The following is a 19,167-nucleotide window of genomic DNA, read 5'->3' as shown; positions in this document are numbered from 1 at the left end:
GGGGGAGCTGTGGCATCCTCTTCACTCCGGCCCGGCCCAGCCCTTTTAGATGGACCTCATTGTCTGGATAGACACAGGACCAAGAACTGTTAACAAATCATAGTCACAAAGTTCTTTAAGTTTTAAAGTCAGCTCACTCAGATGACAAACTAGAATTACCACTTAGACTAGTTTCAGGTTACATCCCTGTTTATTCAGAGTCATATAAAATATGAACCATTTGTGTGAAATTTTGAGTTATGGCTAAAAAGTGTTTTGTGTTGATCCTTGAGTCCCAGTGGACGTTTGTGCCAAATGTGAAGGGATTCCCTTGGAGAGTTCACGAGATATTGCGTTCACAAGGCCAATATCATGTTTTGTGAGGTCACCATGACCTTGACCTTGACTTTTGACCTTTAGCCACCAAAATCTGATCAGTTTGTCCTTGAGTCCAGGTGAACGTTTTTATTAATGTGGAGGAAACTCCTTCAAAGCATTACTGAGATATCGCGTTCACAAGGCCAAATCTGCGATTTGTGAGGTCACCGTGACCTTGACCTTTGACGTACCTACTGACAACCCCCAAAAACATATTTACACATTGACCTCTCATGATTTGTTTGCTCGGGTAGTTTTGGTTTTATTTATCCAGGTTATGAGAATTTGCCTCCACCCTGATACAATGGAAGTGAATGATGTGCAGGGCATTTGATACAAAGTAGTTCCAGTGCATGAGTGGATAAATGAAATGTCATTTTTCAGTTCTTCGAGCAGCGCAGTAATAACATTATGGTTTCTAATTGCAATGTTGATGGAATAAAAAACATGTATAAGGACTGCATTCACACAAGAGTCATCTAGAGTCAAGAGTTTGAGCACATATTGGAGTTAAGGGTTAGGGTTAATGTCATAACTAACATGAGCAGACAAATGTGAAGTATTTTGTGAACATCTCACTCAACATCATTGATTCCAGCATTAGCAAAGGAGCCAGCAACACACAACACACACTGCACCATTTTAGGGCCGGACTATAAGATGTTTGCAGTGATTTTCCTGTCCAGGACAAATTCCTTAGATCTGAGACAAACGCCCTGAAGTCGGCTTGAAATTCGCACTCATACATCGTTGTGAGCTGTCCCAGGTGCTGCCACCATTTTCTTGTTGCCAAAAATTGGATGTGGCTGTAGTTGGGGCAATTTGGAAAAGAGTGCAGAAGCAGATAAAAGCCTCTTTTCCTGTTTCAGTTTGGATCCTGAAAACAGATAGGAAAACAAATTCTGCATCCAGAGAGACAGGAAAAATGAACGCACAAGGTGAAATACAAGCAGAGCTTAAGTGGAGCAGACAATACTGTCCGCCTCACAGTACAATCGCTGACATGACAGTTTATATGTAAAGTGAAGGACATCATTGTCATTGTATTCAACATGGACACTGTGTAATGCGATCTGGATTTGAATGATGTGGTGATGCTGTTTCCAGAGGAATTAAATGGCTTCCTGTCGGGTTTAACTCAAGCACTTCTTGTCATCATTCTGTTGTATCACAGTGCAATTAGAAATGCATCGCTGCTTTTGCCAGACAGGTTTGAAAGAAGGCGATGATGCATGCAGCTGTTGCCCTTGGTAAACTGTTCTGGATGAGAATATAAAAAGAGGTTGAGTCAATGACTCTGAACTCTGTCATAAAGGATAAGGCTTGTTGTTCTATATTTTTATCTCATGAAAAGAACTTGTCATGGTCTGCCCTAAGAGGACATTTTTTTGGACACTTTTGGACTCTTTATGTTTGGACATTTGTTTCATTTCCTGTTTTATTTTGCCTCCCTTGCATATCTAAATCTCTGGCTGTGTCTGAAATCACTCACTACTCCCTTCATAGTCCACTATATAGGGAGTTTGCCATTTTGTAGTGCTGTCTGAATGTATTGTGAAAATTATTACACCCTATATAGTGGACTCATAGTATCCCACAATGCATCGTGAAAAGTAGTGTACAATCAATGGTCTATAACCAAGCAATATATACCATCATGCATTGTGCTCGCGCTAAAAGACAGAGAAATGGTGCAGAGAAAATGACCCGAGTGTCTGAAAGTGTTTTATCTGCATTTGGGTCCTTAACACTCCTAAACCTGACAGAACTGAACTAAAAATGCATCAAGATGCGTGGACTGGACTGAAACAGCAAGTGCAGATCTAATAAAATCTGTGTGAGACTGTACAATATTAGTTTGAGGGTATTTCACATGATTGCCTGATAATTTCCTGATAATTACCACGAAATTTGCTGCTGCATTTATTGAAGAACAAAACTTGTTTTGAAGGAATGAAAGTATTTTTTTCATGAGCTGTATTTCTGTCAAACTGCCCTGAGCTTTTGTTTGAATGAATCAAAACTGACTTAGTTTGAATCATTGTGTTGTTGACTTGGTTAGCATGTGTCACATGATGTTCTGTCATGGCTGACAGGGTGGAGACGGTTGCAACAAGTTATTGTAACTGTCCTCAAGCTGAGCAGCCAAATCACAACAGACCACACAACAGTGTTTTTAACATTTTAGTTCCAAATAGGAAAAATATGAAGCTGACAGGAACAGACGCAACAATATGTGTTAATTTTAACACATAAGAGAATAAAAACAAGTTATTTATTTTCTCGTGGTCTTATGATATATTTGTCTGTTCTGTTTAATATTATAAGCTATAACAAAAAACAAAATGTATGTAAAATATTGAATAAATAAATAAATAAATAATGCAAACAAACATGTTGCTCTGTGATGCAACCGTCCCCAGGGTTGGGGTCAGGTGCAACATCTGAATTCTTCCATTTAAATAAATATAGTGAATGATGTGTCATATGTACTCATCTTTAAATGGTATGGGTCATTAGTAGGTACGTGTAAGTTTAATATATAAAAGTTTAGTCTCTGAGTAAAATGCAAAAAGTGTTGCAACTGTCTCCAGTCTCCACTAAATGTGACGGTTTACCCTGCAGCTCACTCACTCAGTGAACAGATCAAAGATTTGCTGTTTCATATGAACTGAGTGAGTGTTTTACACAGAGAAATGCAGCAGGAACCGAAAGTGTGACTTGCAGTCTCATAGCACATTTACATTCTGTGTGAAGTGGGTCATGACCCTGGATGTCCTGCAGCCTTCCTCCCAGAGGAGGACAAAAAGAAAAACAGGTGGAACGAGCTGCTCCAGGTATCTGAGCTATTCTGAATGCATGACAGTAATTCATCTGCAGCTTCATTCAGTGCAGCACAGAAAACGCAGAGGGGAGGTAAAGTGAAGTTGGCAGCAGTTATCAACCTGACAAGGACGCTGCAACCTCATCACTTATAGTTTCAGGTGCAAGTCACACGCGACAGAGCCGAGACATGACAGGTGAGGTGTGGAGGGTGCTCGAAGCTTCTGCTGTAAACGCGGGCATCAACATCAACATCACTCAACAAGTGCACAGCCAATTATCAATACTGTCCAACCGCCACCTTCACTCAACTGTCGCAGAGACGCCTATGTGCAGTCACACAGCCGACACCTGGTCACACACACCCGGCACACATCCCCCTGAACCTCCGTGAGAAAACAGCGGGCTGGTGAATACCTCTGTCCGTGTGCGGGGATGTCGGATCCATGTCCGGAGTCACAGAGGGGACCGGCACGTTTGGCACGCTTCACTGTCGGCAGCATCTGCGACAAACACGATACACGGCAAGGAAGAGGGAAGATGCTCCGTGTACGCTGGCGCTGGAGCGGAGGCTCTGCAGCCTCACAGCCCGCTGGGGTGCATCCCGGGTCCGCTGGGAGGAAGGGGCGTATCAGCCCAGTCCACATCACACAAGCTCTGCCTTACCAGCTTCTGCCCCCCCCCCCCCCCCTCCCCCCCAACATCAGTAGTGGAAAAGACACACTGTTTTGCAGTGGAGGTAAAAAGAAAAGCCAGATATTAAAGCAACCAACACACATCATCACAGTTTGTATTTAATGCCACAATTTCAACACAGTGAGAGTGAATGTGACGGAGTGCAGAACTATTTATCCGACTTAATTAGGATAATGATAATAATAAATAACATTGTTCTATGTTTATATACACACACCTTTTCTCATTTAAGGTAATTTGTTCCATTTATTTCACTGCACCAGGCAAACTACAGGCTCATGTGACTGTAGGCAGAGAGGGAAAGAGCGTGGTCCAGTTAAACACAGTACTAGAATCACCTCCTCCACTAGTTTCAGGTTTCATCCCTGTTTATCCAGAGTCATATACGGTATGAACCATTTGTGTGAAATTTTGTCATAATTTCTGTATGAAGTCTTGAGTAATGGCTAAAAATTGACCTTCTGACCTTTAGCCACCAAAATCTAATCTGTTTGTACTAGAGTCCTAGCGAACGGACGAAGAGACAACCTGAAAACAGTGTGTGAGGGGTTGTGCCTGTTTCCTGACTCTGGAGGTGAACAAGTGCTGAATTGAGGACAGGTCCTGACTGACTGTTGTAGTCTTTCCCTGTTGTGTTTGATGTCTGATCCAGACATTGACTGCTGTACAGAGAGCAGACTTGATGACTGCAGTGTAGACCTGGATGATGCAGGTTGAACTCACTGTGCTGGTGCAGGACTTGCAGACAGCTGGCAGCTCCTGCTGAAGTCCACTGTCAACTTTTCAATGTGTTGAGCTCCAGGTTGTTACGACTGCACCAGACGAGAAGCTGCTCATGACCATCAGAACAAACTGATGATCTGCAAACGATCTGAATGTTCTGCACCACATTACAAATCCTACAAAATCAGGGAACACAGAGAAAGTGCACAGTGACAAGTGGCTCCAGCAGGTGTGTGGAGTCATGCTCACAGCAGTGACTCTGCTCATAGACACAATGATGTAAACATCAGCGTACTCAGGTACTCATACTCATACTGGCAGTTATTGAGATGGTTAGAATAAAGTGTTGGATGAACTGACGTCACATTCCATGTGTCCCGTCTGCAAGAAGAAGGAGGAACAAGGTCGAGAGCATTAAATGCATTATTATATAAACACAACACTTTTGCTTTTGAGTTGAAACAAGACATCTGAGATTTTGAGAGCAGGATCATCCCTCCACCTGACAGGTGTGTCATATCAACATGCTGCTTACACATCATGATCATTGCACAGGTGTGACTCAGGCTGGTCACAATAAAAGGCCACTTTTAAATGTGCTTATTAAATGCGTTTATGATCAAATGTAAATGTATTTATTAGACACTGAACTTGAATGTTCTGTTAATATGTTTTGTGAATAGTCTTCTTTGTATTTTTCCATAGGTCCCTCTCCCAAGATTTTTTATTTGAGGATGTTTCTATCCAGCTCCAGACACTTCTGGATATGTAAAACATGAATATGTTTCTACACTTCCTGGCTCCTTTTCGGATCTTTGATGTTGATGTTTTGGATGTATGAATGTGAATATGAATAAGAATATATAACTTTTGGTCATGTAACCTGAGTTTTACGTTGATATTGCATGAACCTCTGGACATTATATTTGTATGATGTACCTAGTAGAAGACTGTTATACATGTATGATGGACACTTTTGTACAAATATTTATGAAAGATGTTTTTATTAACTCACCTATTCAATTTATCTTCCACTTCATGTGGGATGAGGCTCCTGTTTAAGATGGCTCCTTTATGTCGGAGAACCATTTGGCTGATGAAGGTCTACGACCAAAACCTTGCAATAAATAGTTTGCTGCAAGTCAGACAGTGTGTGGGATTTTTTGACTGCTCATACCACAACCCCACGTGATGCTGCACAGTCTGTCTTCCATCTGCCCTGTACAGTGAAACCAGGATTCCTCTGTGAAGTGCCAGACGCCATCAGAGGTGATTATTTGACCATTCAAGTTGATTATGATGACAAACTGCAGTCAGGTCACAGTGTGGAGGTTATGACCTGCAGTGGCTACATGTGGTCTGCGGGAGGATGGATTAACTGCCACATTCTCTGAGACGACATTGTAGATGGTTGGTGGTGAAATGACCGGTCATGTCAGAGGCAACAGCTCTGGTGGACATTCAACAGTATCACTTTACAATCAGATGACCTTTATAAAGGATTTATGAATGGTTGATAATTAGTTTATTAATTAGATTCTTAACACTTATAAATCATTTATTATCTGTTATAACACATTAGATAAAAAGGGTAACAGTGACCTGCTGCTTGCCAAATAGTGAGCCCACATGTCTCTGTACTGTTCAGCCTCATGTCTCATTAGTTACTGAGCTTCCTTTGTTTTCTCCATCATCAGCATTTGTACCTGCTGCTTCATCACTTTTGTTCAGTTACTATCAATGAACCACCGTCAGCATCTTAATGCTCAAACAGTTGCATATGGCAGATCAAATTATGGCAGATCACATGATCATATCAAGTGACCAGATTCATCCTCCACCTGTGCAGTAATCAGCATGTTGATACGACACACCTGCCAGGTGGAGGGACACGTTCTCACTGACACAGATTGAAACACATCTGTGAAGAAATAAACCCCCTGTGTTTGTAGAAGAAATCTTATCTAATCTTTTGTTCAGTGTATAATCAGCTTCCATCTGGTTTTATTGGGACGACACCATCACACCACTCTGCTCACATTCACTCCTCCAGGCAGTGGTTTGAACTCCACTTCATCATCATCAGGTGCCTACAGGGAAAATAATGCTTCACACTGATTTCAACAAGATGGAATCTGTTAGAATCCAGTGACAGAGGATTGGATCTACAGGCTGTCAGCTGATGACAGGAGGTTCACATCAGATCACATTTCAGACTGACTACTCCCACCTTGTTCTCAGAGCCAGGATGAGTCTGACTCCTCACACAGTCTCTGCCCTCAGGCAAAATGAATCATTGATGTGAAAACACTGTGCAGCTCCTCCTCAGCTGTAAGTGAAAGCTCAGCAGATGAGTTTTATTCATTAGCTCTAAACCTGACCAGATGAAGTGTACTGCTGGAACGTTTAGACCTGGAGGAAGTGATTTTGCTTCACATCATAGGAACTGACTCTCTTCATCAGAGACTCGGAGAAGAAGAAAGATTCTTTTTCAGTTTATTTTTGACCCCTGTAGACGCACTGAAAAAACATATCTACTACCATTTAGCACTGGAGAAGAGTTAAAGAAGAGCACAGGGCACGTCGTGTCCTGCAAAAGCTGTCAGTGTGTTGTGGCTGAAGGCCTGTGCACTAATTTGGGCTGTAAACGAATATTCTACATTTGATTATACAGTGGCAAGAAAAAGTAAGTGAACCCATTGGAAATTACCTCCATTAATGTATAAATTTGTCCTTATGGTCAGATCCTCATCCAAGTTACAATTATGAACAAACACAATCTATTTTAACTAATTACACACAAATCACTCTTTTGTTCTTGTGCATATTAAAAAGATCATTCAAACTATCACAGTATAGGTTGGAAGGAGTCTGTGAACCCCTCGGCTGATCACGTCATCAGAAGCTAACTGGAGTCAGGAGTTATCAAACCTGGAGTCCAGTCACTGAGACCAGACTGGAGGTGTGACTTAGAGACACTGTGATTATAAACAACACTAAAACATTTACATTGATTAAATGTTTTATGGACTGATGAAACTAAGGTTGACTTGTTTGGGAAAAACCTGCAGCACTATGTGTGTGGTGTAAAGGGCACTGCATTCTAATATCCCAACATCATTATCCCAAAGGTGAAGCAGGGTGGAGGGAGCATCATGATTCGGGGCTGATTTTGCCGCCTCTGGACCTGGGCAGCTTCACAACATCATTGAGGGGAAGTTCCCAGGTTTATAAAGGTTCTCTTCAGGATCATGTCAGGGCAGCTCCACCTGCTGAGTGATGCAGCAGAACAATGACCCTAAACTTCAAAGTAAATCGACTTCAGAATGACTTCAGACAAAGAAAATCCACCTTCTGGAGTGGTCCAGTCAGAGCCCAGACCTTAATCCAGTAGAGATGCTGTGGACCGAGCTGAGGAGAAACATGCAAACCAGACATCCTAACAATATGTCTGAACTGCAGCAGTTCTATAAAGAAGGATGGTCCAAAATTCCTCCTGAACAGTGGCGGCTGCTGGTCTTATAAGGAGGGGAAGCTCGTTTTCGGCCTACATCATAAAATGTGTCCGTTTATTTATATGTAAATTCGCAGAGTGACAGAAGAGAGTCGCCAAACACAACGCTAGTCGTTTTTAACAAAGACAAAGTCGCTGAGGATCAGTGACGTCTCCAGATCAACTCCGAACAACGGAATGAAAAACTTGAAAAATGCTCCGGTGGATGCTTATACTTCAAGATCGCTGATTCGCTCATTTCGCTGGCAATCAAAAAGGGACTCAGCCTCAGACAGATCATCCAATCATCATGCAGAAGCCGAGCGTCCGGGCCAGCCCACTGCCCCATAGACCCCCAGAGACGCTGAGCGCCCGATGGGCGGGACAAAGCCCAGCATTTATCCAATGACCGTCTAGTTTCACTGCAGTGGAACAACCCACTCTGTGCTTCCCCGTTGAAGTCAGTAGACGCTCGGCGTCTACACTGTGTAAAACACTGTGGCGCTGCGGGGATGAATGAGAAGGAAGTCGTGTCGGTTACCTGTGATAAGTAGCTGATTCTGAACAAAAGATGAACGTGTTCTAGCGCATATTTAGTCAATGAAATGTTCACACAACAGTACATATTTGACCACTTATTTTGTTGACATTTTAGGGGAAGCTGAGCTTCCCTTGCAGTCTTAGAGCAATCGCCGCTGCTCCTGAACATTGGGCAGGTCTGATCAGCAGCTAGTGAAGAGCTGGTTTCAGGTTCTTGGTGCCAAGGTTCAACCAGTTATTAAATTCAAGGGTTCATTTACTATTTCCAACAGCACTGTGAATGTTTTATGGCTGTGTTCAATAAAGACACAAAAGATTATAATAGTTTGTGTTACATTAGCTTAGAGACACTGTGTTTGTCTACATTTGTGACTTAGATAAGTGTTGGAATACTTTTTCTTCCACTGTATACTTTAAAAAAGCAAATTCTGTTGTGAAAATTAATACTTTTTCCGATTGTAAAAAAAAAAAAAAAAAAAAAAATTACCACCTGGTGGTTGTTTCCTCCACCAACCAGTGTTGTTGAAGTTACAGTAAATATAGTTAGGGGTGTTTTTGCAGAACATTATGATGTCACAGTGAACTTGACCTTTGACCTTTTGGATATAAAATATCATCACTTCTTCATTTCATCCTGTTAGACATTTGTGTTAAATTGTGTCATGGTGTATGAATAAGTAACACATAAGTTATGGCCAAAAATGTTTTTTTGAGGTCACAATGACCTTGACCTTTGACCACCAAATTCTAATCATTATCCTTGAGAGCAAGTGAGTGTTTGTGCCAAACTTTGAAGAAGTTCCCTCAAGGCTTTACTGAGATATCAAGTTCACGAGAATGAAACGGACAAACAACCGGAAAACATAAAGCCTCCGCCCCTGACTGTCACCACAGGTGCCTGCTTCGCCAGTTCTCCCATGGTGCACTGCATGATGGACAGGAGTCACACATAACCATCACTGACTGAAAATGAAATGTTCAACTACAACCATGTGGTAATGATGGCAGTGATTTAGACTGTGAGCATCTAAAACGCTCAGTTTGGAAACACATTCAATTTTAGTCAGTAGAAGATAAAGTTGTTGTTTAAGCTCTGTGATTCTCAGTTAACCTGCCAGTCCAGCACCAACGACCTGAGGGCACATTTCACATATACGAACCCAAATGAGCAAGTATACAAGTAGTTATGTCTCTCGACTCTCTTTGTGTTGGTTTGCAAAATAATAGACATTTGAATGGTTCAAACCTACAAGGGGTTTTTTTGGAGTAACTGAAGGTGATTTTCAACAGCACAAGCACTTATACAAACCAGCATGAAAAAGTGATGTATTTTATTTGCGTAAAAAGGCACATTTAGAGGACACACAGTACAGAGAAGAATGTTGTTTCACTAACAGAAAGGTGTTTAGTAACTTCTGTGTCTGACAGTGTCCAACTGCCTGAAACTGGAGAAAATAAATTAATTTCCTTCTTATCTAATTCCAGGTCAATGTTAGCATCCTGCTGCACTGTTAGCATCCTGATGCACACAGCACAGTTATGGTGGGCAATTATTTTGCAGGAAAACAAGCAAGAATCAATATGTATATATGATATTATGAGATTTTCTTTTTAAACTAACGCATATCTAAGACATGATGACATCATTTGACCCATCAGACCTTTCTAGTTATGTCCCAGTGGCTCGCTATAGACTGACTCTAAATGGCTTTGGTGTATTAACACAGAGGGAAAATGACTCAGTGACATATGCATAGAGAAGGGATGTACAGGCTAAACTTTAGAGGGAGAGGCTGGGTCACAAATCACAAATCAGCTCTCGTTAGGCCACACTTGTATCAGGCTGTGGTTGCTGATCTAGTTTAGAAGGATCTGTAGAATCTTTGGTCATTTTCTTATTTAACCTTTTCTGAACAAAATCTGAATAGTCTGAGCAGTGAGACTTCTTCTACAGAGAGGTGCAGGGACGATGTATTTTTGTAGACTAACCCTGAAGTTATCTTCCCCCTGGTTCCCTCCACTAACAGTCAATGGGATTTTAACATTGTCTCTTGGATTATTAGAGAAAATAAACAACAGTTAATGATCCTGACAGGTTTAGTTCAGCAGGATCATCTTCACTAATGAACTCCACTTCATGATGTTTGAAGCCTCAATACAATCAGCAGAAGTAAAGAGCTAATGTTAGACTATAAACCAACTACACCACGGTCACATGACTTCAACACCACAGTCACATGACTTCAGCACCACGGTCACATGACTTCAGCCTCACCACCACTAAACTTCAGCTTGTAGTTTGATTCAGCTCTGACCTCTTCTTCCAAAGCCTTTCCTCTGACGGAGTTAGAGACAGTTTGTATAAACACAACCAGGCTGTAAAGGTGGACTGGAGAGTAGATCAGTTTTCATGTTCAACGTGATGATGTTTAACGTCCCGGACAACCTCTGCAGTCTCATTTAGACACTTGTTAACAGACGTAAAAGTGGAAAATGTCTTCTTTCAGTCATCTAACCAGAAACATTCAACAAAACCAGAGACTTTAGGACGAAGGAACTGGAGGGGCTAAAATGCAACTCATTTGCAGATTATAGGACTCCATCATCATCTCCATTATAATCTCATAGTACCATACAAAGCAGTACCACAGGTTGCCCGACAGATGTCGCCATTTCAACTGCATCTAATGTTTCAAAACAAAGAGCAATTTTCCTCTTAGTTGGCCACTTCTCTAGCCCCATGTTCACTGTTAACCAACTGATTCATGGGTATTTAAAGAATACATGGGCATATGCCTCACTAAAGCACAATATCAACTGATACTATACTATACCTTAGCAGATCTCAAGTTCTTGTTAAGTTTACACATTGAATGTTTCCAAATTCATTTGTGCTTAATAATCACCACATAGTAAATTATTACATAGATTCAGCATAAGCGACGAGTGTAGGAACACCATTACTGCATAACAAAGGGGAGGAATGTTGGGTTAAAAGTGGCCCCGGGGCCTCCGAGCAAAGAAGACACAGGAGTCATTTACAGCTACATGTTAAAACAGGCGGGTGGTGTGTTGATGAAAGAAACAAAATAAAGTCCTATAGAGAAACATTTTATCCTGTTTAAGGTCTGAAACTGTCAGTAGTGTCAGGACATGATACAAAACAGCACGTCAGTTAACTGAATATTAATAACCAAAATAATGCACAGACAACTCTAGTGGAAAGGTGAGTTTACAGTGAAGTATACAGTATCTGAGTCATGGCAGGTCCACATTATATGAAGTCTAATTGGGTCCAGTAGGGTCATGTCAAAGTGTTGGTGTTCTGGAACACAGAATACAACTGGGACGCGGTCTGAGTTTTAGTCTCTACAATAACATAAAGGAAACTAGATATTGCCGCTGTTTGAATGAAGGTTCTTGAGATTAACAGACATGATGTGTAAGAATCTTTCAGGAAGTTAATGGTTAAGTTTTCTTTAAAGCCTGAGTTGACGACAAAGACTTGACTTGAGATCTGACGTGTTGAACATCAGGAAACATCTGTGCGAAATGTCGCAACCAGCGTCTTTAAAGAAATGTGCATTTGGCTTTGCCCCATAAGGACCGATGAGGGCTTGATGGAGGAGCAGGAAGGAGCTTCGCTGTCCCATCAGGTGGTTTTTACTCCAACGTGTCTCCACCTGTCGCCCGAACCCTCCAGCCTCACACAGTCCTGGGCGGCAGCTGCTGTTTGTAGATTCCAGCCAGAGCTTTGGCGGCGCTGTGGATCATCTGACGCTGGCTCATGCCCGTCACAGCCTGATGCCAGTCTGTCCTGTTGATGTTGGGCAGGCTGCGCTCCAGGACCTCCCCCACTGGAACAATCAAACCCGACCAGCGCAGGCTGTAGTCAGGAGGGGTCAGGGAGTGAGCCTGCACGGGGAAAGGTACACAAACAGGTTGATGAGCTACTGGAGGAGGAAGAAGTGACTGATACTGAAGAAATTCTCTGAGGCTGAAGCTGAAATTTATCTCCATTAATGACAATAAACAAAGCTGCAGCTACAGTGGCTGAAAACTGAAGTGGCTACAGATGCAAGATGAAGGAGACACTTGTAATATTTCAAGATTTAAAGGTTCTGTAAACAAGATCTTTATGTAAAGACATAGTAAAGTAATGTCATCGTAATCTGAATTCAGGAAGGGTGGCATGTGCATGTTGGTGCATGTGAGTCCCTCCTGTTAAACTGTTGGCCCTCCCAATGTTTATAAACACACAGGCCCCGCCCACAGGTGAGATGACAGTGCAGTACTCAGCTTTCAGTTGAAAGTGACAAAGAATTTCCTGAAATGTCTGAGATGCTGGGGGTCTACTGTGACATCTAGTGGCAGTGATGACCGCTTACAGAACCTTAAAGTCTTTCACAAGACAAGTATTTCTAGTATGAAGCGTGGTGTTTATTTGAACAGGCTGCTGGGTTGTAGTGAGCAGCTGAGAGTGTTTTCATCTGGAATGTAAAAAGCTGATTTTTACATTTGACCTGGAAGAGATTGAGCGATGTGATGGTAAAGAATCATATTATCAGAGACATTAGGACACTGAAATGAAACCAAGTGTAACCTGAATGTTATTTAATCGACCTGATCTAATTGATGATTGATAATTGTTATGTCAGTGTTACAATTGTAAAACTGCATCTTGCTGCTATTTGCTGATTTTCTGGACTTGAAATAAAGAGTTTATACTGGCATTACACTTTTTTCTTAAAATTTTCAACTTTATCCACAAAAGTTTTTTTTCCAAACAGTGGCCATGATACTCTGTGCAGGTCTGGCTGCATCCACACGTAAACATTTTCATTTTAAAACAGTGTTTTAAATCATCTCTGTCCAGACTATCACATCTGAAAACACATACCACATGACCATTCACGTTCACTGGGCATGTGCGTAACAGGAAGTAGATTGTCTATTCTGCAGTTGGTTGCTTAGTTGCACAAAATACAATGAACAAGGAGCAGTAAAGGTGAAGAGTAAGTACGGTCAATAATGCCAGTACGTGTCGTCTAACTAACTAACTGTTAGTCAAAATCTCTGTTTCTGTTCATCCAGATTAAAACATAGTCCCGGAGTAAAACTGGGCAACGTTTCTACAAGTGTTTTAGGGACTCAAAAATTCCAGAGTAGTGTGGACACCAGGTGTAAATAATGATATGTTTTGAAACTAAAACACATTAGTGTGGATGTAGCCTCAAAGTTGTTGATTAGTACCTGTTGGACGTGATCTAGAGCCAGAGGAGTTGCCTGAGTGAAGACCTCGATGTGGATGCTGTAACCAGGGTCCTCCAGGATCAAACAGCCAATGTCAAACCACCTGTAGAAAAACAGTATATATATGACTGTGTTCAGGCTGTGTCTGACTGGACCTCATGAGTCAGTCCGGCCACCAGACACTCACTGGTGAGCCACCCTCCCAGGTGTGGCTCCAGGAGGGGGCCCCAGCTTTCCTGGTCAGTGGCTACTGAGATTCAGTGTGTCAGGAGAAGATGAAAACATTCAGTCCATTACACTACAGACTACAGCTTCAATCCAAAGGCCCTGTTCACTGCAGGGCTGTTGAACTGGCTATTTCACTGTGCAAGCTTTGGTTCTGTGTGTGTGTGTGTGTGTGTGTGTGTGTGTGTGTGTGTTGCTGTCAGTCTTCTTACTTGTCAGGGAAGAGTTCAGCGATGAAGTTTTCCGTAGAGACCACAGGCTGTTTCTCATGGATCACACCAGCTCGACGCAGGCTGTCAATACGTTCCTGAGCCCCCTACACACACACACACACACACACACACACACACACACACACACACACACACACACACAGAGAGTATGTGCATGACTGAAACTGAAAACCCTTCACAACAGACACTGCAGGGAAATGTGCTACATTGCCAATGCTGCCTGTAAATTAAAGGTGGGGACAAAATGTTGGTACAGATTATATTGTATAACTTCCTCTTGTGCCAAATATCGACATCTTTATTAAAACATGAAGGCAATGTAAACGGATTCCCCCGCTACACACACAGGCTTCATGATGAGGAGTGGATGAGTAAGCAGTCACTGTACACACACACACACACACACACACACACACACACACACACACACACACACACACACACACACACACACACACACACACACACACACACAGCATCTTCCTGTCATCTGAACAGCAGTGAACTGACCTTGACGCCGGCTGCGTAGCCCACAGGCTGTGGGGCAATGTTGGACTGACCAGGCTCTCCAGTGACCATGGCCATCCCAAAAACCTCCTGGAAGGCATCTCTGACTGCATCCACATTCATCTCCTTATCTGAAGTCACCACAATGTCAATGTCCCCACCAGACTCTGGAGAGTAACAACACACATACACATTTATTTCTTTATATTTGAACATTCAGTAAGATTTCTTCATCATGGAGGAATGTAGTGCACACTCACTGATGTATGGAGCCATGCCGGGATCCAGAGTGGTGATCATGGACTCTACAGAGTGTTTGGTTTTGTCCAGGACTGTCTTCACTACAGCGTTACCTGCTACTCCCTGAGGACACACACAGACACACACAGAGTTAACTCAGTCAGGATCAAACTATAGTGAAAAATACCACAGGAGGAGGGAAGATTGCATATTACATCTTTAAATCTTGTGTTATCAGAGTCCCATATTTTAGCTGCTACCTGGCTGCTCACTGCAACTTTGATTGTTTAGACATGTACTTGTGGTTTCTAGAGTTTCTAATACTACAATGGGAGGCAGAGCCTTCAGCTATAAGGCTCCTCTCCAGTGGAACCAGCTCCTAGTCTAGGTTCAGGAGGCAAACTCCCTCTCTACATTTAAGATCTGGATCAAACTGTCCTCTGAGACAAAGCTTATAGTTAGAGCAGACTCAGGAGAGCCCTGAACCATCCCTTAGTTATGCTGCTGTAGGCCTAGGCTGCAAGACAAGACGGGACGTGCCAGGACTAGCTGGTTAGAGTTATCATTGGTGTTTGTTTGGTGAGTGAAGGAATGAAGTAGAAGTAGACTGGTAAGTAAACAGCTGCCAGTGCTAACATTATGCTTAGAGTGGTGTTACCTTGATGAAGCCCCAGAGGCCTCCACCAGTGTTGATGTCTCCAGACACTCTGGGATCTTCCTGCTCCTCTGGGAAGGTGATGGGAGATCCAGTATCCAGCCCTCCTGTCATGGCTGGCTGTTGGACCATGGCGCTGGACACCACACCTGCAAGATGGTTAGATTATTGTGATACAGTGTTCAGAGTTTAGGGATCAAAAGTCTGGAGATCTCAGCCTCTAGCCTCATGACTTTATGGAAAATCTATTACTTTTCTAAAACATAAAATGAACATGAAAACCCAATGAACACCACCAAGATAGATATACATGTATATATTCATTATATATTCACAGTACATTATTTGCATGGGTGTATGGGACAGTAACTTCTGCCCTGTCTTCTTCTCCTAGGATCATTTTTTATTGCGTCATTTAGCTGATACTTACAGAATTGAAAAGAATAAAGTAAATGTTCCTTGTTTAATTTTTCATTTCACTTTTAATAATAATAATAATAATAATAATAATAATAGTTCATAATCACTGGAGTGCTGTTCAAAGTCACTGGTTAGCGTTTTACATTAAATCAAAACTATTTGTATATTCAGTATTTTCAGGATTCAAGATGACAAACTGAGCTCTGAGAAGATTCTGATATCTGACAAAATACTGATAAGAAGAGTCCAAGTATATGTGACACAACACATGATTTCAATGCCATTTTGTCTGTGCAGCATGTACAACCTCCCTACTCTGTCCACTAGAAACCTACAGTTCTGACTGTGACCAGATTCAGAGTGAGTTAACAGGTTCCACAAGTTCCTGTTGTTCATTTCCTGCTACTGATTCAGGAAAAATCCAACTTATTTCAACCTGGTGTATTTCGCATAAATGTAGTTATTGTGACTCTATGGGTCGCACCAACTTTGCACCCATCAACTCCATCAAAGAAATTGATCTGCACTAAACTATACTACTGTCATCCCTCTATTCTTATTTCTTATTTCTTGTGACTTTTCTGATCTGAAACAGGGACTCACGCAAAACAACATGTATCAGGGGGAGTTGCATCAACCTCCTAAAGGCTTTTCATACAAACATGATTCTTACATGAATCTGAGTCTTACCAAAAGTGAACACACACAGTAACATATGATCGTCAACCATTTAGGCGTGAGCCAGTATTAGTAATGTGTTCCTAATAAAGTGCTTGAAGTAACTTGTTTTAGTATGTTTTGGATGAAATATGCTCCAAAACAGATCTTACTGTGGAGAGGTGCTGTCAAATGCTCCTATGACCCAGAGTTATTGAACAGCCTGAACAGCAGCTTGCAAGCTGCAAGCTGTTTGACCGAGCCTCGCCCTTCTAACCAACCAGAAAAGGCCAAGGTCAGGCTGCCAATCAATACATGAACTACCCCTCTTGCTCCAAGGCATCATGCTGGTATGAGCTGCTGGAAGATCACTCTGGCTGACTCACAGACACTTCCTGCCTCAGCTGAGACAGCCAACACGGCCCCACAGTGTAATGATTCTGAAACTGTGATACAAACGTCCACGATCTTGTGTCACAATGCCAGAGGACAGAAGAGGCTGTTGAAGAAGAGGAGTCACAGAGCAGACGAGTGTGGCTCTTACCTGGCATGGTGGCAGCACTGGAGAACGTTGGCATCAATGGCGTCTGTGGTGTTCGACCAGCGTGACCCCGTGTGATGTCATACCCTGCACTCATGGAGAAGCTGGACATGGGCGGCCCTGTGGGAGGGGCCGACATGCCGGGAGCCGAGGTCTGAGGTGGTCTGATGGGGGAGGCCAGAGGAGGCAAGGAGGGGGACGGGGAAGGAGGGAAGGGAGAGCTGCTGGTGAAGGGGGAGGCGAGTGTGGAGGGAGGAGGGAACTGGGAGGAGAGGGAGGAGAGGGAGGGGGGCGCGGCCAGAGGGCTGCTGAAGGCAGGGAGGGAGGGGACAGAGGGGAGAGTGGTGGAGACTGAGGGCGAACCGATGGAGAGGGAGCTGGTGTCTGGGAGGGACAGAGGGCTGGACAGACCTGAAACCAAACAGCTACAGTCACACCTCAGAGATACTGTGTCTTCTGTCAGGAGATCAGAGATTCAGTCAGATACCAATTGTCATTATATGACAATTGGTATCTGAATTATAATCAATCATTTTCAATCCACTAAGATACACTGGCCTTCATTTATTCTACATAAACAAACATTTTCATAAGAGTCCTTTAAATTTCTTTTTTAAATAGTTGTGTCCAAGATATTATGTACTGAGCCGCAAGGTTGTTACTAGACTGTAACTATACATGAAAAAACATTTTCATCAACTGAAATAAAAAAAGACATAAAATACAAAAAAAAAATAGTTAACTAAATCTGTATCGTGTGTTTACAAAACTAAACTAAACTAAACTAAAATAACAGAGAACATTTCTTTAGTTTTGGTCTCTGTCAGTTTATTTCATACATCAGTCTGTATTATTGATGAACTTCAGTGATGAGCCACAGAGCTGCAGCTGGACAGTCCAGTTCACTGATGAGTTCATGTTCAGTTGGTTTAAATGAAACACAACCACACACATGTACACTTCAGGCTGCATCTGGTCTACACTGTTTACATGTCTGTGCCCAGGTCTACACTTTATGTTCTGTTGTTGTTGTGTCCAGTTGAATGTTTCTGGTTAATGACACAAGCACACTGACCAACACCCTCAGTGAATACATCCAATTGTTTGACTTTTTCTGACCTTTTTGAATCTCGCCCCTTATCAAAAAATAAAAAACTAAACAAGCCAACCTTTTTAAAAACTAATTCAAACTAAACTGAGATTGAAAACAAAAAGTCAAAAACAAATTTAAAAAAACTAATGAAAAATATTAATGACCTTGCTGAGCATGACTATGTGATAAGATCATTTGTAGTCAGTAATGGAAGATTTTCTGCTTCTCCATAATTAAAGTCATCATTCCAGGTGATGGGTGATAATGGAATAATGGATTACCAATCTGAAGTTTGTCTGTACAAATTTGACTTTCACAGCACATGTCTTACCTATGGTCATTGGTGGAGCGCTGACTGGGGCAGCTACAGTCAGAGGAGGAGTAGGAGTGTGGGGGGTTTAGTCTCAATTCCACTCTCTTCCATCATCTTCTCGGCCTGATACCTGAACTTCAACCCAGGAGTATAGCTGCAATAAGATGTGAGGAATTAGGATGTGCTCAACTTGTTGTTTAGTATTCTTTTCTTTATTTATAACCGTATAAAAAAGTCGGGTTGGTAAAGTGAGCCTGTTCCAGAACAGGCACGCAGCAGGCTGTCATACATACCCCGAATGACAGGCACACAGAGAAGGCCGGTAAAGACACTGACTGGCCAGACTTCCATCAGAGTGAATATCATTCATTCATTCATTGTCTAACCGCTTATCCTCT

At 42.2% G+C, this 19,167-nt stretch overlaps 1 protein-coding gene across 2 annotated transcripts in view; it reads right to left on the bottom strand.

Moving 5' to 3' along the window:
* Window positions 1-11,030: 11,030 nt before the first annotated feature.
* Window positions 11,031-19,167, bottom strand: part of prrc1 (proline rich coiled-coil 1) — a 10,975-nt gene continuing 2,838 nt past the window's right edge. The window contains exons 1-8 of one of the 2 annotated variants that reach the window (XM_022744629.1): window positions 18,788-18,871; window positions 17,367-17,774; window positions 15,749-15,894; window positions 15,111-15,213; window positions 14,854-15,017; window positions 14,323-14,426; window positions 13,886-13,988; window positions 11,031-12,547 (exon numbers count right to left, since the gene is read on the bottom strand). In XM_022744629.1, coding sequence (XP_022600350.1) covers window positions 12,338-12,547; window positions 13,886-13,988; window positions 14,323-14,426; window positions 14,854-15,017; window positions 15,111-15,213; window positions 15,749-15,894; window positions 17,367-17,774; window positions 18,788-18,797 — 1,248 coding nt within the window. In that variant the 5' untranslated portion in view covers window positions 18,798-18,871 and the 3' untranslated portion in view covers window positions 11,031-12,337. Of the gene's footprint in view, window positions 12,548-13,885; window positions 13,989-14,322; window positions 14,427-14,853; window positions 15,018-15,110; window positions 15,214-15,748; window positions 15,895-17,366; window positions 17,775-18,787; window positions 18,872-19,167 lie in introns of those variants that run through there. The other variant, XM_022744630.1, reaches the window with a different exon arrangement.

This window comes from Seriola dumerili, unplaced genomic scaffold (assembly GCF_002260705.1).
Source record: "Seriola dumerili isolate Sdu_G_001 unplaced genomic scaffold, Sdu_1.0 BDQW01000081.1, whole genome shotgun sequence".
NCBI classification, from domain to species: domain Eukaryota; kingdom Metazoa; phylum Chordata; class Actinopteri; order Carangiformes; family Carangidae; genus Seriola; species Seriola dumerili.
The sequence above is the reverse complement of the archived record's forward strand: the minus strand, read 5'-3'. Positions and strand labels throughout refer to the sequence as shown.